Here is a 16,268-nt window from a genome sequence, read left to right as displayed (position 1 = left end):
TCGTGGTCAAAGAAAGAAAACTTTAAATTTTGCAACTTTGAATGTTAGAATACTGATGGATAATTTGAAGAGTGATTGTCCGGAAAGAACTACTGCAATAGTATCACGTGAGCTATCAAGACTCCAAAATTGATATCGCCGCCCTCAGTGAGACCCACCTTCCTGGGGAGGGGCAGCTGAAAGAACAACTAGGGGGATGCACGTTCTATTGGAAAGGAATGGCCGACAGCGACCCTTGTGTCCATGGTGTTGGTTTTGCCATCCGGAATAGGACCTTGAATGCACTGCCAGAACTCCCACAATCCTAATACTTCACCTGCAGCTCAGTCATAATCAATATGCTAACGTCATCAGTGCTTATGCCCCGACCCTCGACTCCGATGAAGATGTTAAGGAAACGTCTACTCTGACCTTGAAGTCCTCATTGCCATCCCAAAAGAGATCATCCTTCTGGGGGAATTTAATGCCAGTGTTGACCATGACTCAAATGTTTGGAGAGGAACTACTGGGAAAAACAGGCTGGGGAAATCCAATGCAAATGGTGTCTTCCTGCAGACAAAGTGTACTCAGCATGGCCTCATTATTACAAACAACCTCTTCCGCCAGAAGGACAAATACAAAACCACATGGAGGCATCCTAGATCAAAGCACTGGCATCTTTTGGATTATGTCATTGTTCGAGTTAAAGAAAGCAAAGAACAAAGCTTGGCAGTTAACCGTCAGTCACCTTAAACTGATGCACTCTCCATGGCAATGCCTCTACCAGAGTCCATTTGCCAACCAATCAGCACTCTCTCATACAGTATCAATTTGTTGCTTTCCTTTACATTGGTGTTCTTGCGAATCTTGTAACATGCGGAACTGTAAGAATCCCAACGCGTGTACTGACCAGTGAAGGTAGGTTTGCAGTAGACCGTGGTAGAAAACCCCTTAGCAGATTTCTCAACTAGTACGTCAAGGAAAGGGAGCTCATTTAACTGCTCCATTTCAAAGGTCAATTTGAGTACAGGATGGAGTCCATTAAGACATGTAAGGAAATTATAGTACATGCAGCTGCGGATTCCAATATAGCAAAAGTATCTACATATCTGAAATATACAGTTTCACGCGATATAACACTGGCCTTATCGACAACCTCGTAAATAGGCCCCAAGCCATTTGCTCACCATGCAAGCTTGATGCTGAAATAGGGTGAATCAAAGGCTTCCTGCATGACAATGGCTACTCTGATCAGATTATCTCTCGCTGTATATCGCACAAACTTATAAATGGGCATAAGGCAATCATTTTCGGCCCAAAGGGTAATGTATCCCAAAAATTTGAGCAACAGGTGAAGCTAGCTGTTTCATGCTGTTACTATGCAGTAGCAACGCGTGTGGTGTTCGCCACTAACAGGATGTTGCCGTCAAGCCAAAAAGACATCCTGCCTATCACACAAATGTGTAATGTGATATATGAATTTCAATGCCAGTGTGATGCTAGGTATATAGGCCGCACGTCCCAAAGACTGGCAGATCGTATCAAACAACATGTCCCTTCCGCTGTTCGCAACAGGCAAGGTACAGCCCATACCCAACCAGCCCATGCTTGCAAAACTCAAAACACAGTGTCCAACATTAGATGTGATTCGCAATTGGACAACATTTGCTAAATAATCCTCAGTGTGCTAAGAATTATGCTGACAACCAATTTAATATTGTCAGTCAGGCTCGCAGTGTGGCGCATTTGCGGGTACTGGAAGCTACATATATTAATACACAGGGCCCTGTTCTTTACAGACAAAGAATATGTACACACATTGCGCCTGTTTCAGCTAAACAAAATAAGTGACAGCATTCGCTGGTTCATTCCTCAGGGCAATGTCTTGACCAGAGTCAAGCTGCCTGGTTTAAATTTCAAACAAAACTTGGCAGTTAACTGTCAGTCACCATAAACTGGTGCATTCTCCATGGCAACGCCTCCACCAGAGTCCGCCTGTCAACCAATTAGCACTCTCCTCAAATTATAAATTTGTTGTTTCCCTTACATTGTTATTCTTGCAAACTGTCCTGATGAATGCAAGACGAAAAGCTTTGACAAAATGTCTCTATTTTCAGCATTATGATCTTCTTTATTCTTTGCTTGAAGATATTTCTTCACAATGCAGTACTATTTTACCAGCTAGTCACCAAGAGTCACTTCTTTTTAATAAACTCTTGTTTTACAAGCACTTTCCTTTCCAGGCTTACAGATATTTCACCCTTCCCTATAGAATATTTGCTACATGACATCCTCAATTTCTTATCCTAGAAGGTACAAAAGGCTGACATAAGGTAGAGAATAAGGAAGAGCAATGATAATCTATCTTCATTTGCTTAACTTCACCAATGTAGCAAACCAAAGAACTGCAGAATTTTTGTGATGGACATTCAATTAACAATATTGGAACACTGCACACCAATATACTTGTCATCTTCAGCCAGCAAATCAAAACAACTGTGCTGAATAAAAACAATATTACTGCCTCAAACAGCTCAAGATGAATCATTTGTATGTTGGCCGAAAAAGCAGCACTGTATGATAAAACTGCTTAGAAGTTCTACGGTGGGTCCATCCTTGCCGCATGAAGACAACTTGCTCCTTTATGTTACTGCACGTGCGCGTCCACACAAAAAGATTTACGGAGTATTTCCTGACAATGCAGAGTATGTGCAGAGCGATCGCCGACATCATAAGTGCATCCAAACATTTGCCTGCTTGGCAGTATGGGTCTGCGCAGGCACGTGTTAACGTCACCACATAATGACATCCGGTGGTAGCTTCACCCGTCAGCCACGATCAGCGCTTCCATCCACTCCAACAGTACTCCGCTTCCTTCTGCATTAGGCACCTCAATTGTCGTTTCTCTTCCCTGCTCCCGCCTGTTCACCGCTACCACCCCGCTCGACCCCCACCCCACTTCTCTGGGCAGGGAGGTGGGGAGCGAGTGGCGGGGCAGAGCAGCAAGCAAACAGGCACGGGAGCGAACAGCGGGATGGAGTGGCTATAAAGGTGATCGCAGGAGGGAGCAGGGAACAGAAGCAACGATTGCGAGAGGGAGCAGGTTACTTTGGGGGGGGGGGGGGGGGGGAAAGAGGGTGGAGGCAGTGATCACGGCCATTGAGGGTGAGGGAGTTTGGGTTCAATTGTTCAATTCTCTATTTTTGTATCAAATTGAGCAGTGCTTCTTTATTACTGGCAGCTGCCTGTAACATTGCAGACAGTGATGTTTCAATCCATGAGGCTGGATTTGCGCATGTGTCGGTACTGCGCCACCTAGTGGTTGCATTGTCAGCAAATGCAGCCAAAGATTTAAAGGGGTTTTTTGCACTTCACTAAACCGCCCATGCACTCCACAAGAAAATTACAAGAAATATTGGTTTCTGGCACAATACTTTCAGTGGAAAAAGGATGAGGAACATTAGGTCTCAGAAACAATCTTAAATAGGAAAGTGAGGTGCAGCCAAAGAAATATTGCAGGGTGCCGTGTAAAGTACAAGGAATCTATCCCTGCAAGTTCACTGACCCTTAGTGTGCACATCATATGATAGCTTTGGCAGCTGTTTGAATCAAAAGGATCCTAAGCTCACATGAACCAATGGCTTGAGTGGCCGACATTAGTTTGCTGAGTAATAAATTAAGGTGCTCAGAAGTTCTGCAGATAGGACAAAACTGTAACTATGACGTGCAAGTCGATCAAACAGGTGCTTGTGATCCCAGCGAATAGTATGCTAGCATTTAGCAGGGTCTAATCCAGCTGCTAGTAATGTCTTACCATCAGCTGCTGAAACTAGCTCCTCTAAGTTGATCTGGAAGAGCTTTGCCACCAAGCAAAAAAAAAACTCCGGCCGATGCCAGATTTGACCCTCAAGACAAGCCAGATGCTTCAAGAACTGAAATAAAAGCAAAATACTGCAGACGCTGGAAATCTGAAATAAAAACAAGAAATGCTGGAAATACTCAGCAGGTCTGGCAGCATCTGTGGAGAGTGAAGCACAGTTAACGTTTCGGGTCAGTGACCCTTCTTCGGAACTGACAAATATTAGAAAAGTCACAGATTATAAACAAGTGAGGTGGGGGTGGGGCAAGAGATAACAAAGGAGAAGGTGCAGATTGGACCAGGCCACATAGCTGACCAAAAGGTCATGGAGCAAAGGCAAACAATATGTTACATTAATGTTACATTAACATATTGTCTGCCTTTGCTCCATGACCTTTTGGTCAGCTATGTGGCCTTGTCCAATCTACACCTTCTCCTTTGTTATCTCTTGCCCCACCCCCGCTTCACTTGCTTATAACCTTTGACATTTCTAATACTTGCCAGTTCCGAAGAAGGGTCACTGACCTGAAATGTTAACTCTGCTTCTCTCTCCACAGATGCTGCCAGACCTGAGTATTTCCAGCATTTCTTGTTTTTATTTATGCTTAAAGAACTGATTCTTTCATGATAATTACCATGTCAAAAGGATGATAGTCATTTCATTCAACTGCATCTGGCAGAAGAGGAAGGAAAGAAACACAGACTAAATTCTCACTCTCCCAAGGAATTGATGGCCTGTACAGATACAATGCTGCAGCTAGAAATTGGCACTGAAGGTCACTGCAATCAAACAAGGATATTTCACCTCTCCCCGATGGGTGACCTTTGGCAGAAAGGCCCAAATAAACTGTAATGCAATAGGACAACTGAAAGATGTAAACAATTCCACTATACTGAAACCTCTGCCAACAACACAAAATGTGAAAAGCAATGATACTAGTGATGTGTGGACATGGAATAGACTTCCAGTACCTCAGGCCAAGTTTCATTTTTGACTAAAGGAAAAAAGGCTTCCCGTTAGTTACAGAAAACGAGACATGGAGATTGCAATGTTGATAAGGATATGGTGAATAAACTGAGGAATGAAAAAATGTGAAGAGAAAGGAAAAACAAACTCTTATTTTGGGAGAACAGCAAAGAGCTGTGATTTGTGAAGGAAAAAACCTGAAGGTGACTTAAAGAGTTCAGGGCTTTATTTATACAGCAAAGGGTGGAATTAAATGAACAGAACATTTTAAAAGGCAGCTTGCCCACTCCCTCCCTCCCCCCCCCCCCCCCCCACCCCCAACACCCGCACCTCCGATGGATGATGGTTCACATCTTACAGTATCTACTGGTTGAATAAATGGAGATACAGGTAGTAGCCATTTAAAGAAAAATTATTTTCTCTATTCTTTCTTGGAGTGGGCGTGGTGGGGGAAGGAGAAAGAGAAAGAGAACAGGAACTATTAAAGTGTTTAAGATGCCGTGACGTTGTATAATTGTATCTGATTGCAGCTATCTCCTGGCAACAGTAGACAGCATTGAGCTAGTTGGCTAGAATGAATCAACTTGACAGTCAGATCATTGGAAAAATAATACTGGCAGATCGCCACGTAATTTATCTTAGTTGCTGTATTTTTCTGCTCAGTATGGTGAGCACTGCAGATACTCTGATTTAGGCTCGCCAATAACTTAACAATTCACTAACCCTATAGCCAAGGAGCAGGTCTGTTTTACAATCCTCTACCACAATGCAGTCTAAAGTTGCACTGCATTGAATGAATCAGGTTAGAACACTTGTCTAAAACCTCTCTCTGACCCTTACCTGTCCAGCTGTGTCCACAAGCTGCAGGTGGTAATCTTGGCCATTCACTGTGATCAATTTAGTAAATGCTGAAAGAAGACAAGAAAAAGGTACCATGTTAAATCTAGTCGTGTCCTAGAAAACAAAGGAATCTATGCATAATAAACTATGTTGAGGAAAGACAAAGTCTTCTTAAAAGATTTACTTAAAGGTATCCCAAAACGCAATTTACTTAGACTATCACAGGACAATGTTACATTTTTTCAAATGCCAGGTTTCATTACATTATTGCATAGAAGCTTAATTTTTGAAATTTCACTCAAAAGTTTCTGAAAAACAGTGGAGACATTAAGACTATTCCAATTCAACAATATTTAGAAACTTTCAGAATCTCAATTGGAACAGAACACATTCTTAGAAGACTCTATGGTGACAGTCAACGATTGTTCATGGCCATGAAACACTGTCAACACTGAGCAAAAGCTCTGAGCTGGCAAACTGTTAACTGAACCCATATTATGTAAATTTTAGCTCAAAATAAAGATAAAGAAGCACTCTGAAGTATTTCACACATCTTGTAAAACTTTTTCCATTGTCTGGCACATGAAACCAATTGACGAGTTATCAGCGTGTTCAAAAGGGATCATGACACTCTCAATATGAGTATTCCAGCAATCTGTCTCTTTAAAAACTTATCTAGTTCACTAAATTTTAACACATCAAACTCTGATTATGATTTTTTTTAAAAATTTGCATTTATATAGAGAATTACATGGCCTCAGGACATCCCAAAGCTTTTCACAGCCAATCAAGTACTTTTGATGGAGAATCACTGCTATCATACAAGAAAACTCAACAGCTAAAGAGCACTGAGCTAGTTGGCTGGAACGAATCAAATTGACAATCAGATTGCTGCATAATTTGCAGGTGACTAGGTCCCACATGCAGCAATGGGATAAATAATCAGATAATCTGTTTTAATGGATATCTGAAGGGATAAACCTAGGCCAGATCATCAAATGCCCCAGCTCCTCTTCCAAATGTGGCACAAGATCCTCTATGTTCATCTAGAAACATAGAAAATAGGAGCAGGAGTAGGCCATTCTGCCCTTCGAGCCTGCTCCACCATTCATTATGATCATGGCTGATCATCCAATTCAGTAACCTGTTCCTGCTTTCGCCCCATACCCTTTGATCCCTTTGGACCCAAGAGCTATATCTAACTCCTTCTTGAAAACATACAATGTTTTGGCCTCAACTGCTTTCAGTGGTAGCGAATTCCACAGGCTCACCACTCTCTGGGTGAAGAAATTTCTCCTCATCTCAGTCCTGAAAGGTTTACCCCGCACCCTTAGACTATGACCCCTGGTTCTGGACTCCTCCATCATCGGGAACATCCTTCCTGCATCTACCCTGTCAAGTCCTGTTAGAATTTTATAGGTTTCTATGAGATCCCCCCTCACTCTTCTGAACTCCAGCGAATATAATCCTAACCGACTCAATCTCTCCTCATACGTCAATCCCGCCATCCCAGGAATCAGTCTGGTAAACCTTCGCTGCACTCCCTCTATAACAAGAACATCCTTCCTCAGATAAGGTGACCAAAACTGCACACAATATTCCAGGTGTGGCTTCAGCAAGGCCCTGTATAATTGCAGCAAGACATCCCTGTTCCTGCACTCGAATCCTCTCGCTATGAAGGCCAACATACCATTTCCTTTTTTTACCGTCTGTGACGTTTCATCTGAAAGACAGCACCTCCTAAAGTACTGCGCTCCCTTAGTACTATAAACTATGCTCAAAATTCTGCAGTGGGGTTTGAATTAACTTTTTGAAGGAAGAGGCATTAGTGCTACCACAGAGCCAAGGTATCTTGGACCCAAGCCATCTAAGAATTACTCTAGTATTAATAGATGCAGCTAATGCAAGTTCTAAAATGAAGGTTCAAAACACGCAAGTTTGATATTGACGCAGCTATTAGGTATACATAATTCAAGAGTGCAATGAAATAAAAAACATTAAAAATTAGAAGTGAGAAAAGTATCAATTACAAAATTTATCAAACCACCTCAGAACTTCAAGTTTATGTGCTACATCTGGTCAATACCAATTGTGTTACAAGCTCTTGCTTGTTCCCACAGCAAAGAACCATCTGCATAGCGGGTGGAAAAGCTGGCAAAATGTGCTGTGCAGGTAGGCGGCATTAATGAACCATGCACCACACAGCACTGCCCAGCTAATGCCAACCAAACTAAAATCTGCATGAGGAGGAGGAAACAGGAAGAGGAGGAAGCAGCGGTGACCCTGGAGAACTGTGCCAGAAATGCCTGCTTGCCTTGGAGCTGCCCTTGAGTCTGATAAACAGAATTCAATTCAATTTTTCCAGAATGATGTGTGGTTTCTTGAACAAAAAGTGTCTTTTAGTGAGACCAAAACATACTACTGCAGCAAATTAAGGTAGCTTTTTGGCTGTTGCAGCTCTGAAGGCACACTGAGTAATCAAAAAGGAGCAGGTATATTTCTTCTCAGGACTTCAGTAAGGCTTTTGATAAGGTCCCGCATGGGAGATTGGTTGAGAAGTTAAGAGCCCATGGGATCCAGGGCAATTTGGCAAATTGGATTTAAAATTGGCTTAGTGGCAGGAGGCAGAGGGTAATGGTCAAGGGTTGTTTTTGCGAGTGGGAGCCTGTGACCAGTGGTGTTCCACAGGGATCGGTGCTGGGACCCTTGCTGTTTGTTATGTACATTAATGAGTTAGACATGAATATAGGAGGTATGATAAGTAAGTTAGCAGATGACACGAAAATTGGTGGTGTCGTAAATAGTGAGGAGGAAAGTCTTATATTACAGGACGATATAGATGGACTGGTAAGATGAGCGGAGCTGTGGCAAATGGAATTTAATCCCGAGAAGTGCGAGGTGATGCATTTTGGGAGGACTAACAAGGCAAGGGAATATACAATGGATGGTAGGACCCTAGGAAATACAGAAGGTCAGAGGGACCTTGGTGTACTTGTCCATAGATTACTGAAGGCAGCAGCACACAGGTAGATAAGGTTGTTAGGAAGGCATATGGGATACTTGCCTTTATTAGCCGAGGCACAGAATATAAGAGCAGGGAGGTTATGATGGAGCTGTATAAAACGCTAGTTAGGCCACAGCTGGAGTACTGTGTACATTTCTGGGAACCACACTATAGGAAGGATGTATTTGCACTGGAGAGGGTGCACAGGGCTGAGCATTTCAGCTATGAAGAGAGACTTAAAAGGCTAGGGTTGTTTTCCTTAGAACAGAGAAGGATGAGGGGGGGGGGGGACATGATTGAAGTATCCAAAATTATGAGGGGCATTGTTAGGTTCGATAGGAAGAGACCTTTTTCCCTGAGCGGAGGGGTCAATAACCAGGGGGCATAGATTTAAGTTAAGGGGCAGGAGGTTTAAAGGGGATTTGAGGAAAAAATTTTTCACCCAGAGGGTGGTTGGAATCTGGAATACACTGCCTGAAGGGGTGGTAGAGGCAGGAATCCTCACAACATTTAAGAAGTATTTAGACGAGCACTTCAAACGCCATAGCATACAAGGTTACGGGCCAAGTACTGGAAAATGGGACTAAAAGAGTTAGGTGCTTGATGGCCGGCACAGATACGATGGGCCGAAGGGCCTGTTTCTGTGCTGTATAACTATGACTCTATGACATTGTTGTGCTCAATAAGGATCATTTTCATTCCCTTACTAACTCCACCCATTTCTTTAAAATCTTCTCCAAAAGGCTTCACTTCAACCAAGCTTTTAGACACTCCTCCGAATTTCTTCTTCCTTGGTTGGGCAACGAATTTTCCATTAGCCTTTTGTAAGATGCCTTGGGATTTTCCTTCCATTAAAGCTGCTGTACAAAAGGGAAAGTGTCGCTAGACAGATTTTCAAAAAGATTTCAGCCTCATGTGCCTCTCAATAAGCTGGAAGCTGTGAGAATACATGGATTTTCTCCAGGATGGACATTCCAGATGCAAGATCTATGTACGGGCAGATGAGAAACTCAGTGAACTGATTTCTCACACGAAGAGGGAGGCAAGGTTTCTCTCAGTCATCCATCCTATTAGAATCTCTCATCACGTGTCCAAAGGAATCACAAGAGAGAGTCTCAGAGGGTTCTGAAAAAAAAATGCAGTTCTTCTTTCTGCAAATGATACTGTGTTGCTGGTGGTGTGCAAGATTCCTGACATTTAAAGACAAAAGCAATAAATATATTTGTGTCCCGACTAGATTCTAATTGCCCATTAATAAAGAATTTGAATGAAGTAAAGGTTGCAACTGGAATTTAAAGTCGATATCGGTGGTATCACGACCATGTACAATTTTCAAAGCTACTTATCAAATAAAAATTGATCTAAAATAAAACATCTTTGCAAACCAACTATACTGTTCTGTTCAATAGTCTATACTCCACGTTTTTCACATTAAATCTACTGTACATCTGTTATAGCTTAACTGTTTTCACATCAAATAGAAAAATAGTTGGCACCTAGTCTCCATTTCATGGGAGAAAATGTTTCTGCAATATTATTCCAAGCTGAAAGGCAGGCAGTCATGTGAGTTTACTACAGGTTCCACAGGGTGATAATCTGGAGAATATGATTAATCCTGTGCCCTTTCTACTTCTTACCCATTATATGGAACTACCACTGTCTAGTATTACTGTGATGATTAAAGACTGATCCTTTCACAAAAAAGAGCATGATAGTTATTTAAATGTGCTTCAAATAAATCATTAACGTTTTCAGCATTATGTCTACAATGCATTCAGCTAAAAAAATCTGCCACCTCCACTTGCAGTGAATTAAAAAAATGAACTGTCAGAAGGGAATATCTGTTACATATTGATACAACTGCTCTTTAGTTTCACAGAAAACAGTTTTCCAAAATCCTGGTTACAATCAGGCTCTCCCTGCCATTTGTTCTCATCCTTTCCCCATCCTCACAAAGCAGGTTGCAAGGAGAGTGAGCATTGCGACAAATTTCTTATTCAAACCGGGTGCTGATTAAACCCATGATCATACATTTCCGCTCAAAGTTCGAAGCAAACAATTCAACCTGGGCGGAGCACCTACTGTGGAGAGGTTAGAAGGAACCTTGTTACATGCAGCTGTGATTACGATAAATGTAGTCCTGCAGGATTCATTTTGTTGGCTTACCGTAGTATTCTAACTGAAAAGGTTGTCTAAATAAAATACACTCACTTTCTGACCAGAGATAATTTGGGGTGAATTTCCTTTTCACTGCTCCCACTCAGCTGCCACAGCATCTGCAGAAGTTCAGCGGGAACCCCATTTACAAGCGTAAAAGGGGATTCTGCTGCACTTTCAAAATTACAGCAGGAGTAGGAGAAGCTCTGAGGAAATTTACCCCAATATTTAAAAAAAAAGGTACTGATATTCAGTAAAATGTACTTGTAGTTAAAAGAGCAATGAAGTTGTTTGAATAACCAATATCTTCACTTAATATCTTTCTCAAACACATACCATGTCAGCTCGAAGAACAGACTCGTGGACCCAGCAATAGGCTTTAGGGGGAGGTGTGTACGTTGTTCAGACAGGAGACCGCTTTAGACAAACATGGAAGCAAATTCAGGAGTCTCGAACTGAGGAAAAATTAGCGTTGGCCAAGCATGCACTGCAGCATCCGATATAATACATCCTAATAAACGTCATTCAAACAGCTCAAGTACATCTGTGGAATAATGGACGTTCCATTGGAGGAGTTACTAAATCTATGTCTCAGCATAACTTTTCTTTGCAAAATAAGTCAATGTTGGGAATATACTATTAAAAGTATTTCCTCAGCATTCCATCTACCTTAACCATTGTTTTTAAGGCATACATTTCTCATGCCCTCCCCAGAAATTTTTTTGCTCCATCACATGATTTTTATTACCTGCATTTTTACAGAAATTATTTTTCATTGTCTGACATCTGTCAGTCACTGTCAAATAGATTCCTTTGGGGCCAGTGCCCATAGCCAGTAACAATGTATATTTATGCAGTGCTTTAACATAATAAAATGTCCCAAGGCTCTTCATAGGAACATTATAAAAGCAAAATACGACAGCAAGCCACAAAAGGAGATATTAGGGCAGATGACTAAAAGTTTGCTCAAGGAGGTGGGTTTTAAGCAGAGCCTTAAAGGAGGTAAATGAGTTAGAGACACAGAGAGGTGTAGACTGATGGCGTGGCCACCAATGGCGGAGAGATTAAAATCAGGGATGCTGAAGAAGCCAGAATTAGAGGATCGCAGAGATCTCCAAGGGTTGTGGGGCTGTAGGAGATTACACAGATAGGATGAAACAAGGCCATGGTGGGATTTGAAAACAAGGATGAAAATTTTAACAATTAGGACATTGCTTGATCAGGAACCAATCCAGGTCAGCGAGCACAGGGTTGATAAGTTAACAGAACTTTGGTGTTAGTTAAGACACGGACAACAGAGTTTTGGATGACCTCAAGCTTCCGTAGGATAGAATGTGCGTGACCAGCCACAAGTGCATTTGAATAGTCAAGTCTAGAGGTGACAAAGGCTTGAATGAGGGTTTCAGCACAAGCTGAGACAGGGATGAAGTCGGGCAATGTTAGAGGTGGAAGTAGGTGGCCTTAGTGATGGCGCAAATATGAGATCAGAAGCTCATCACAGGGCTAAATCTGACACTGAGGTTGTGAACAGACTGGTTTAACAGGCAAAGTCCCATCTTCACATTAAGAATACTACCCATCGTGTTGTGTGGCACTACCACCATGCTAAATGGAATAGATTTCCAACAGAGCAAGCAACTCAAAACTGGGCATCCGCGAGGCACTGTGGGCCATCAGCAACAGAATTGTATTAAACCACCATCTGTAAGCTCATGAACTGGCATATCCCCCACTCTACGATTACTATCAAGCTGGGGGATCAACCCTGGTTCCATGAAGTGCAGGAGGGCATGCCAGGAGTAGCACCAGGCATACCTAAAAATGAGGTGTCAACCTGGTGAAGCTATACATGCATGCAAAACAACAGAAGCACGTGTGATAGACAGAGTTAAGCAATCCCACAACCAACAGATCAGATCTAAGCTCTGCAGTCCTGACACATCCAGTGGTGAATGGTGGACAATTAAACAACTGACAGGAGGAGGCAGCTCTGCAAATATCCCCATCCTTAACGAAGGGGGAGCCCAGCACATCAGTGCAAAAGACAAAGTGGAAACATTTGCATCCATCTTCAGCCAGAAGTGCTGAGTGGATGATCCATCTCTGCCTCTTCCTGAGGTCCCCAGCATCATAGATGCCAGTTCTGCCAATTCGATTCACTCGACATGATATCAAGGAACAGCTGAAGGCACTGGATATTGCAAAGGTTATGGGCCCTGACAACATTCTGGCAATAATACTGAAGACTTGTCCTCCAGAACTAACTGCGCCCCTAGCCAAGCTGTTCCAGTACAGCAACAACACTGGCATCTACCCTGCAATGTGACAGCGTGGGTTTTCGCCGGGTGCTCCGGTTTCCTCCCACCGCCAAAGACTTGCAGGTTGATAGGTAAATTGGCCATTGTAAATTGCCCCTAGTGTAGGTAGGTGGTAGGGAATATGGATTATTGGAGGGTTAATATAAATGGGTGGTTCTTGGTCGGCACAGACTCGGTGGGCTGAAGGGCCTGTTTCAGTGCTGTATCTCTAAATAAATAAATAAATACCCCCATAAAAAATCTGCCAAAGTCATGACTGCTGCTCCAGTTTTAAAAATAACTGAAGATCACAATAGTCTCAGCTCGAGTCTTTTGGTGATGCAGCAACAGACAAATAATGAACAGAACCTGTGTGTGGCAGGCAGGAAATAAAATGTGTGCCAGACAACTGATCCATAGAATCAGCTGAGTTTTCACACTTCCCCAATTCATTGGCATCAGACTTTTTCCTGAATTCTGTGTAGTTTTTAAATCTAGATTTTACTCATAGGCCTTCAAACCTTTTCGTGTATAACCCAATTATTGAAAATACAATGGAATAAAACATTGAAACATCAAGATACATCAAAACGGCCAAGCATAGCAATGTATCTACTGAAGAATGCCCCAAATACCTAATCTATAAGTGATGTAACTTGTATAGCACACACTTCTTGATGACATAATAGATCTTCTGGGCCTCCTTTGTAAACAGCATCCATTTGAATTTGCACGCAGAAGTATGCCCAGGCCCTACAATGTGATGCAACAAGGAATTAGCAAGAAGAAACATCCACTCCAATGAAAGTAGCAGTCTTCTCAGCAGTATATGCCAACACTGCAAACTCAAGGACCACAAATATCCTGGCATCAAGCCACAGAAAGCAGAACATGACTCTAGCACAATCCTGCAGGGGCCCACCCTGGAGCCCAAGAAATGGCAGAACATACATTAACAATAGACACACTGGAAGCTACACTCCATACTCAAACGAAGCACAATGAGGTCAATCCTACAAGACAAGTGCTTTGTGGAGCTAAAACTCACAGAATCTTTAGTTTTGATGGAGTCTAAAAAAGTAACACATTTCTGACACATTATGCACATCTTCAGCATGGGCCTTATGAAAAACAGGTCCATTCCATCATCTGGGACACTCAGACTCCTGAAGTTTTAGACTATTTGATATATTTACCGCTCCAACAAAAGTAGTTGCTAACCTGGAATAAGGCGGACACGAGTTACTGATTGTTCTATAGCTGAACTTGATGCAACACGTGCAAGAGCAATGGTTTTGCAATGTTTCAGATGGTCAAATGCTTTTAGAGAGCAGAAAGAAATTGATGAGAAAATTACAAACAGGTACGTATAATTCATAATTGTCGCAACATTGCCAATCTTGTCCTGAATTCAACTTTCCCTTCAAAGGCAGTATATTTTCTCAGATCAAATGTATATCTATTCAATCTCCATTTCTTCAGATATTCAATCTTAATGGCTAATCTATAATAGGTATAATATGGATATTCCTGTTATGTCTTCAACTGATCCAGCATTTATTAAGTAAACAGTGCCAGTTATTCTGGAAAACCAAGTTAAAATACAAACATAATCTGATAAATCTTCCAAACTATCTAAATGTAGCAGGGTAGCTAATCATTAGTATCTGTGTTCACTGAAGATGATCACGAAACATGTGCTCCTGAAAGCTTTAATGCCAAATGGTTAGCTCTCAGGCTGAAACCACTTTTACTGAGCAAAATAAATCAAGACAACGGGGAGAGTCATTGCAGAAACTCTCATTTGTGCTTTAATACTCACTGGACTTTTATGTTCTTCCCAGAAGAACAATCTCCATGCATCACTGGGCTATGCAAATATGTGGAAATATGCATTTACTTTATTCAAAGAAACAGTCAGAATCAAACCGATATTTCCACATGTCTATGATGCTATCAACTGCTACAATGCCAGGCTTTTATACTATGGGTTTCTGCTGATGGCGACAGAATATGCATATTTGCAGCCAACCACATTCCTTCAATATAAAATTAATGAATTCACATAACAATTGGAGAGTCTTGACAAAGAATACAAAACATAAATATACTTCCTATTCAATGTTGTTTCCAACTATCAGTGCTTCTTGGTGTGTAACAAATTGTGCCCATACCAAATACTTATGCAACATCAAAACATCCTTTGTTAGGAAGTAACTACGTATGAACGTCTATTGATAAATGCTGCAATAGCATGAAAAAATAAAGGGAAAGAAAATGCTCGATGCAAAAGTGCCTTTCTAACTTCATTACAATTCCAACAGCATCAGCAACTGACCCACAGACAAGGATAGCACAGCATGCTACGCACGAGTTTATTTTACAATCTGTCAGTGCTAAAAATAGCACCTGAGCTCGAATTGCATAGTAAGCAATCAACAATTTTTATCTTCACGTTTCTACATCACATTCACTGTACTTTGGAACCTGCTGCAGAATTAACCCTTTCATGACCGAATGTTTTAAGATTCAGAAAACCAAATGGTTCTAATTTTTAAGAAATGATAACTGTACATAGGCACACTGAGATCAACTTTTGAAAGCGTAAAAGGAAAGAATATAATTGAACAGATTTCACCAGGAATCTGAAATATCAATTTTAGACAACACTTTGCAGTTTTAGCTGATTGAAAGTTGAAGATAAATTATTGCAGGGATGCACATGGTGATTTGCCACCCTATTTTTACTAACGGATTCACAAAATAGAACAGAAAATTCCTTTTGAAATGTTCAACACAAACAATAAAAAAATTCCTGTGAAAGTAGCCTTAATGGAGTCAAAGGAAATTTTCAGTAATTTAAAAAATGACTATACAAAAAATAAATGAGAATTTGAAGTGGGCTTAGCTAGGAAATAAAACTTACACATCTTTGACCTTTGGTGAGAAAGTAGCACAATTCAGCTACCAAACAAAATAGCCCTAATTCATCCATCATCAATGAGAATTGCTGCTGTTGTGTATTGGCGGCATTGTCTATACTCAGAACCTACTTGCAGACAGAGGAAAGTAGACAAGTCTGAATTGATAGGTCAGCCAGAGAGGAATATAGTTACTGTCTCAAAATTAACATCTGTGACATGGAAAGCTTCTACTGTCATAAAA

General features: G+C 41.4%; 1 protein-coding gene across 1 annotated transcript in view; it reads right to left on the bottom strand.

Annotated features, from left to right (window-relative positions):
- rheb (Ras homolog, mTORC1 binding) overlaps window positions 1–16,268 on the bottom strand; it is a 149,739-nt gene that overhangs the window by 35,230 nt on the left and 98,241 nt on the right. Inside the window, exon 3 of the mRNA XM_068015097.1 lies at window positions 5,646–5,713. Within this exon, the coding sequence (XP_067871198.1) occupies window positions 5,646–5,713 (68 nt within the window). The remainder of the gene's footprint in view (window positions 1–5,645; window positions 5,714–16,268) is intronic.

Source organism: Heterodontus francisci, chromosome 2, assembly GCF_036365525.1.
Source record: "Heterodontus francisci isolate sHetFra1 chromosome 2, sHetFra1.hap1, whole genome shotgun sequence".
NCBI lineage: Eukaryota > Metazoa > Chordata > Chondrichthyes > Heterodontiformes > Heterodontidae > Heterodontus > Heterodontus francisci.
Note: the sequence above shows the minus strand (reverse complement) of the source record. Positions and strands in the feature narration are given on the sequence as shown.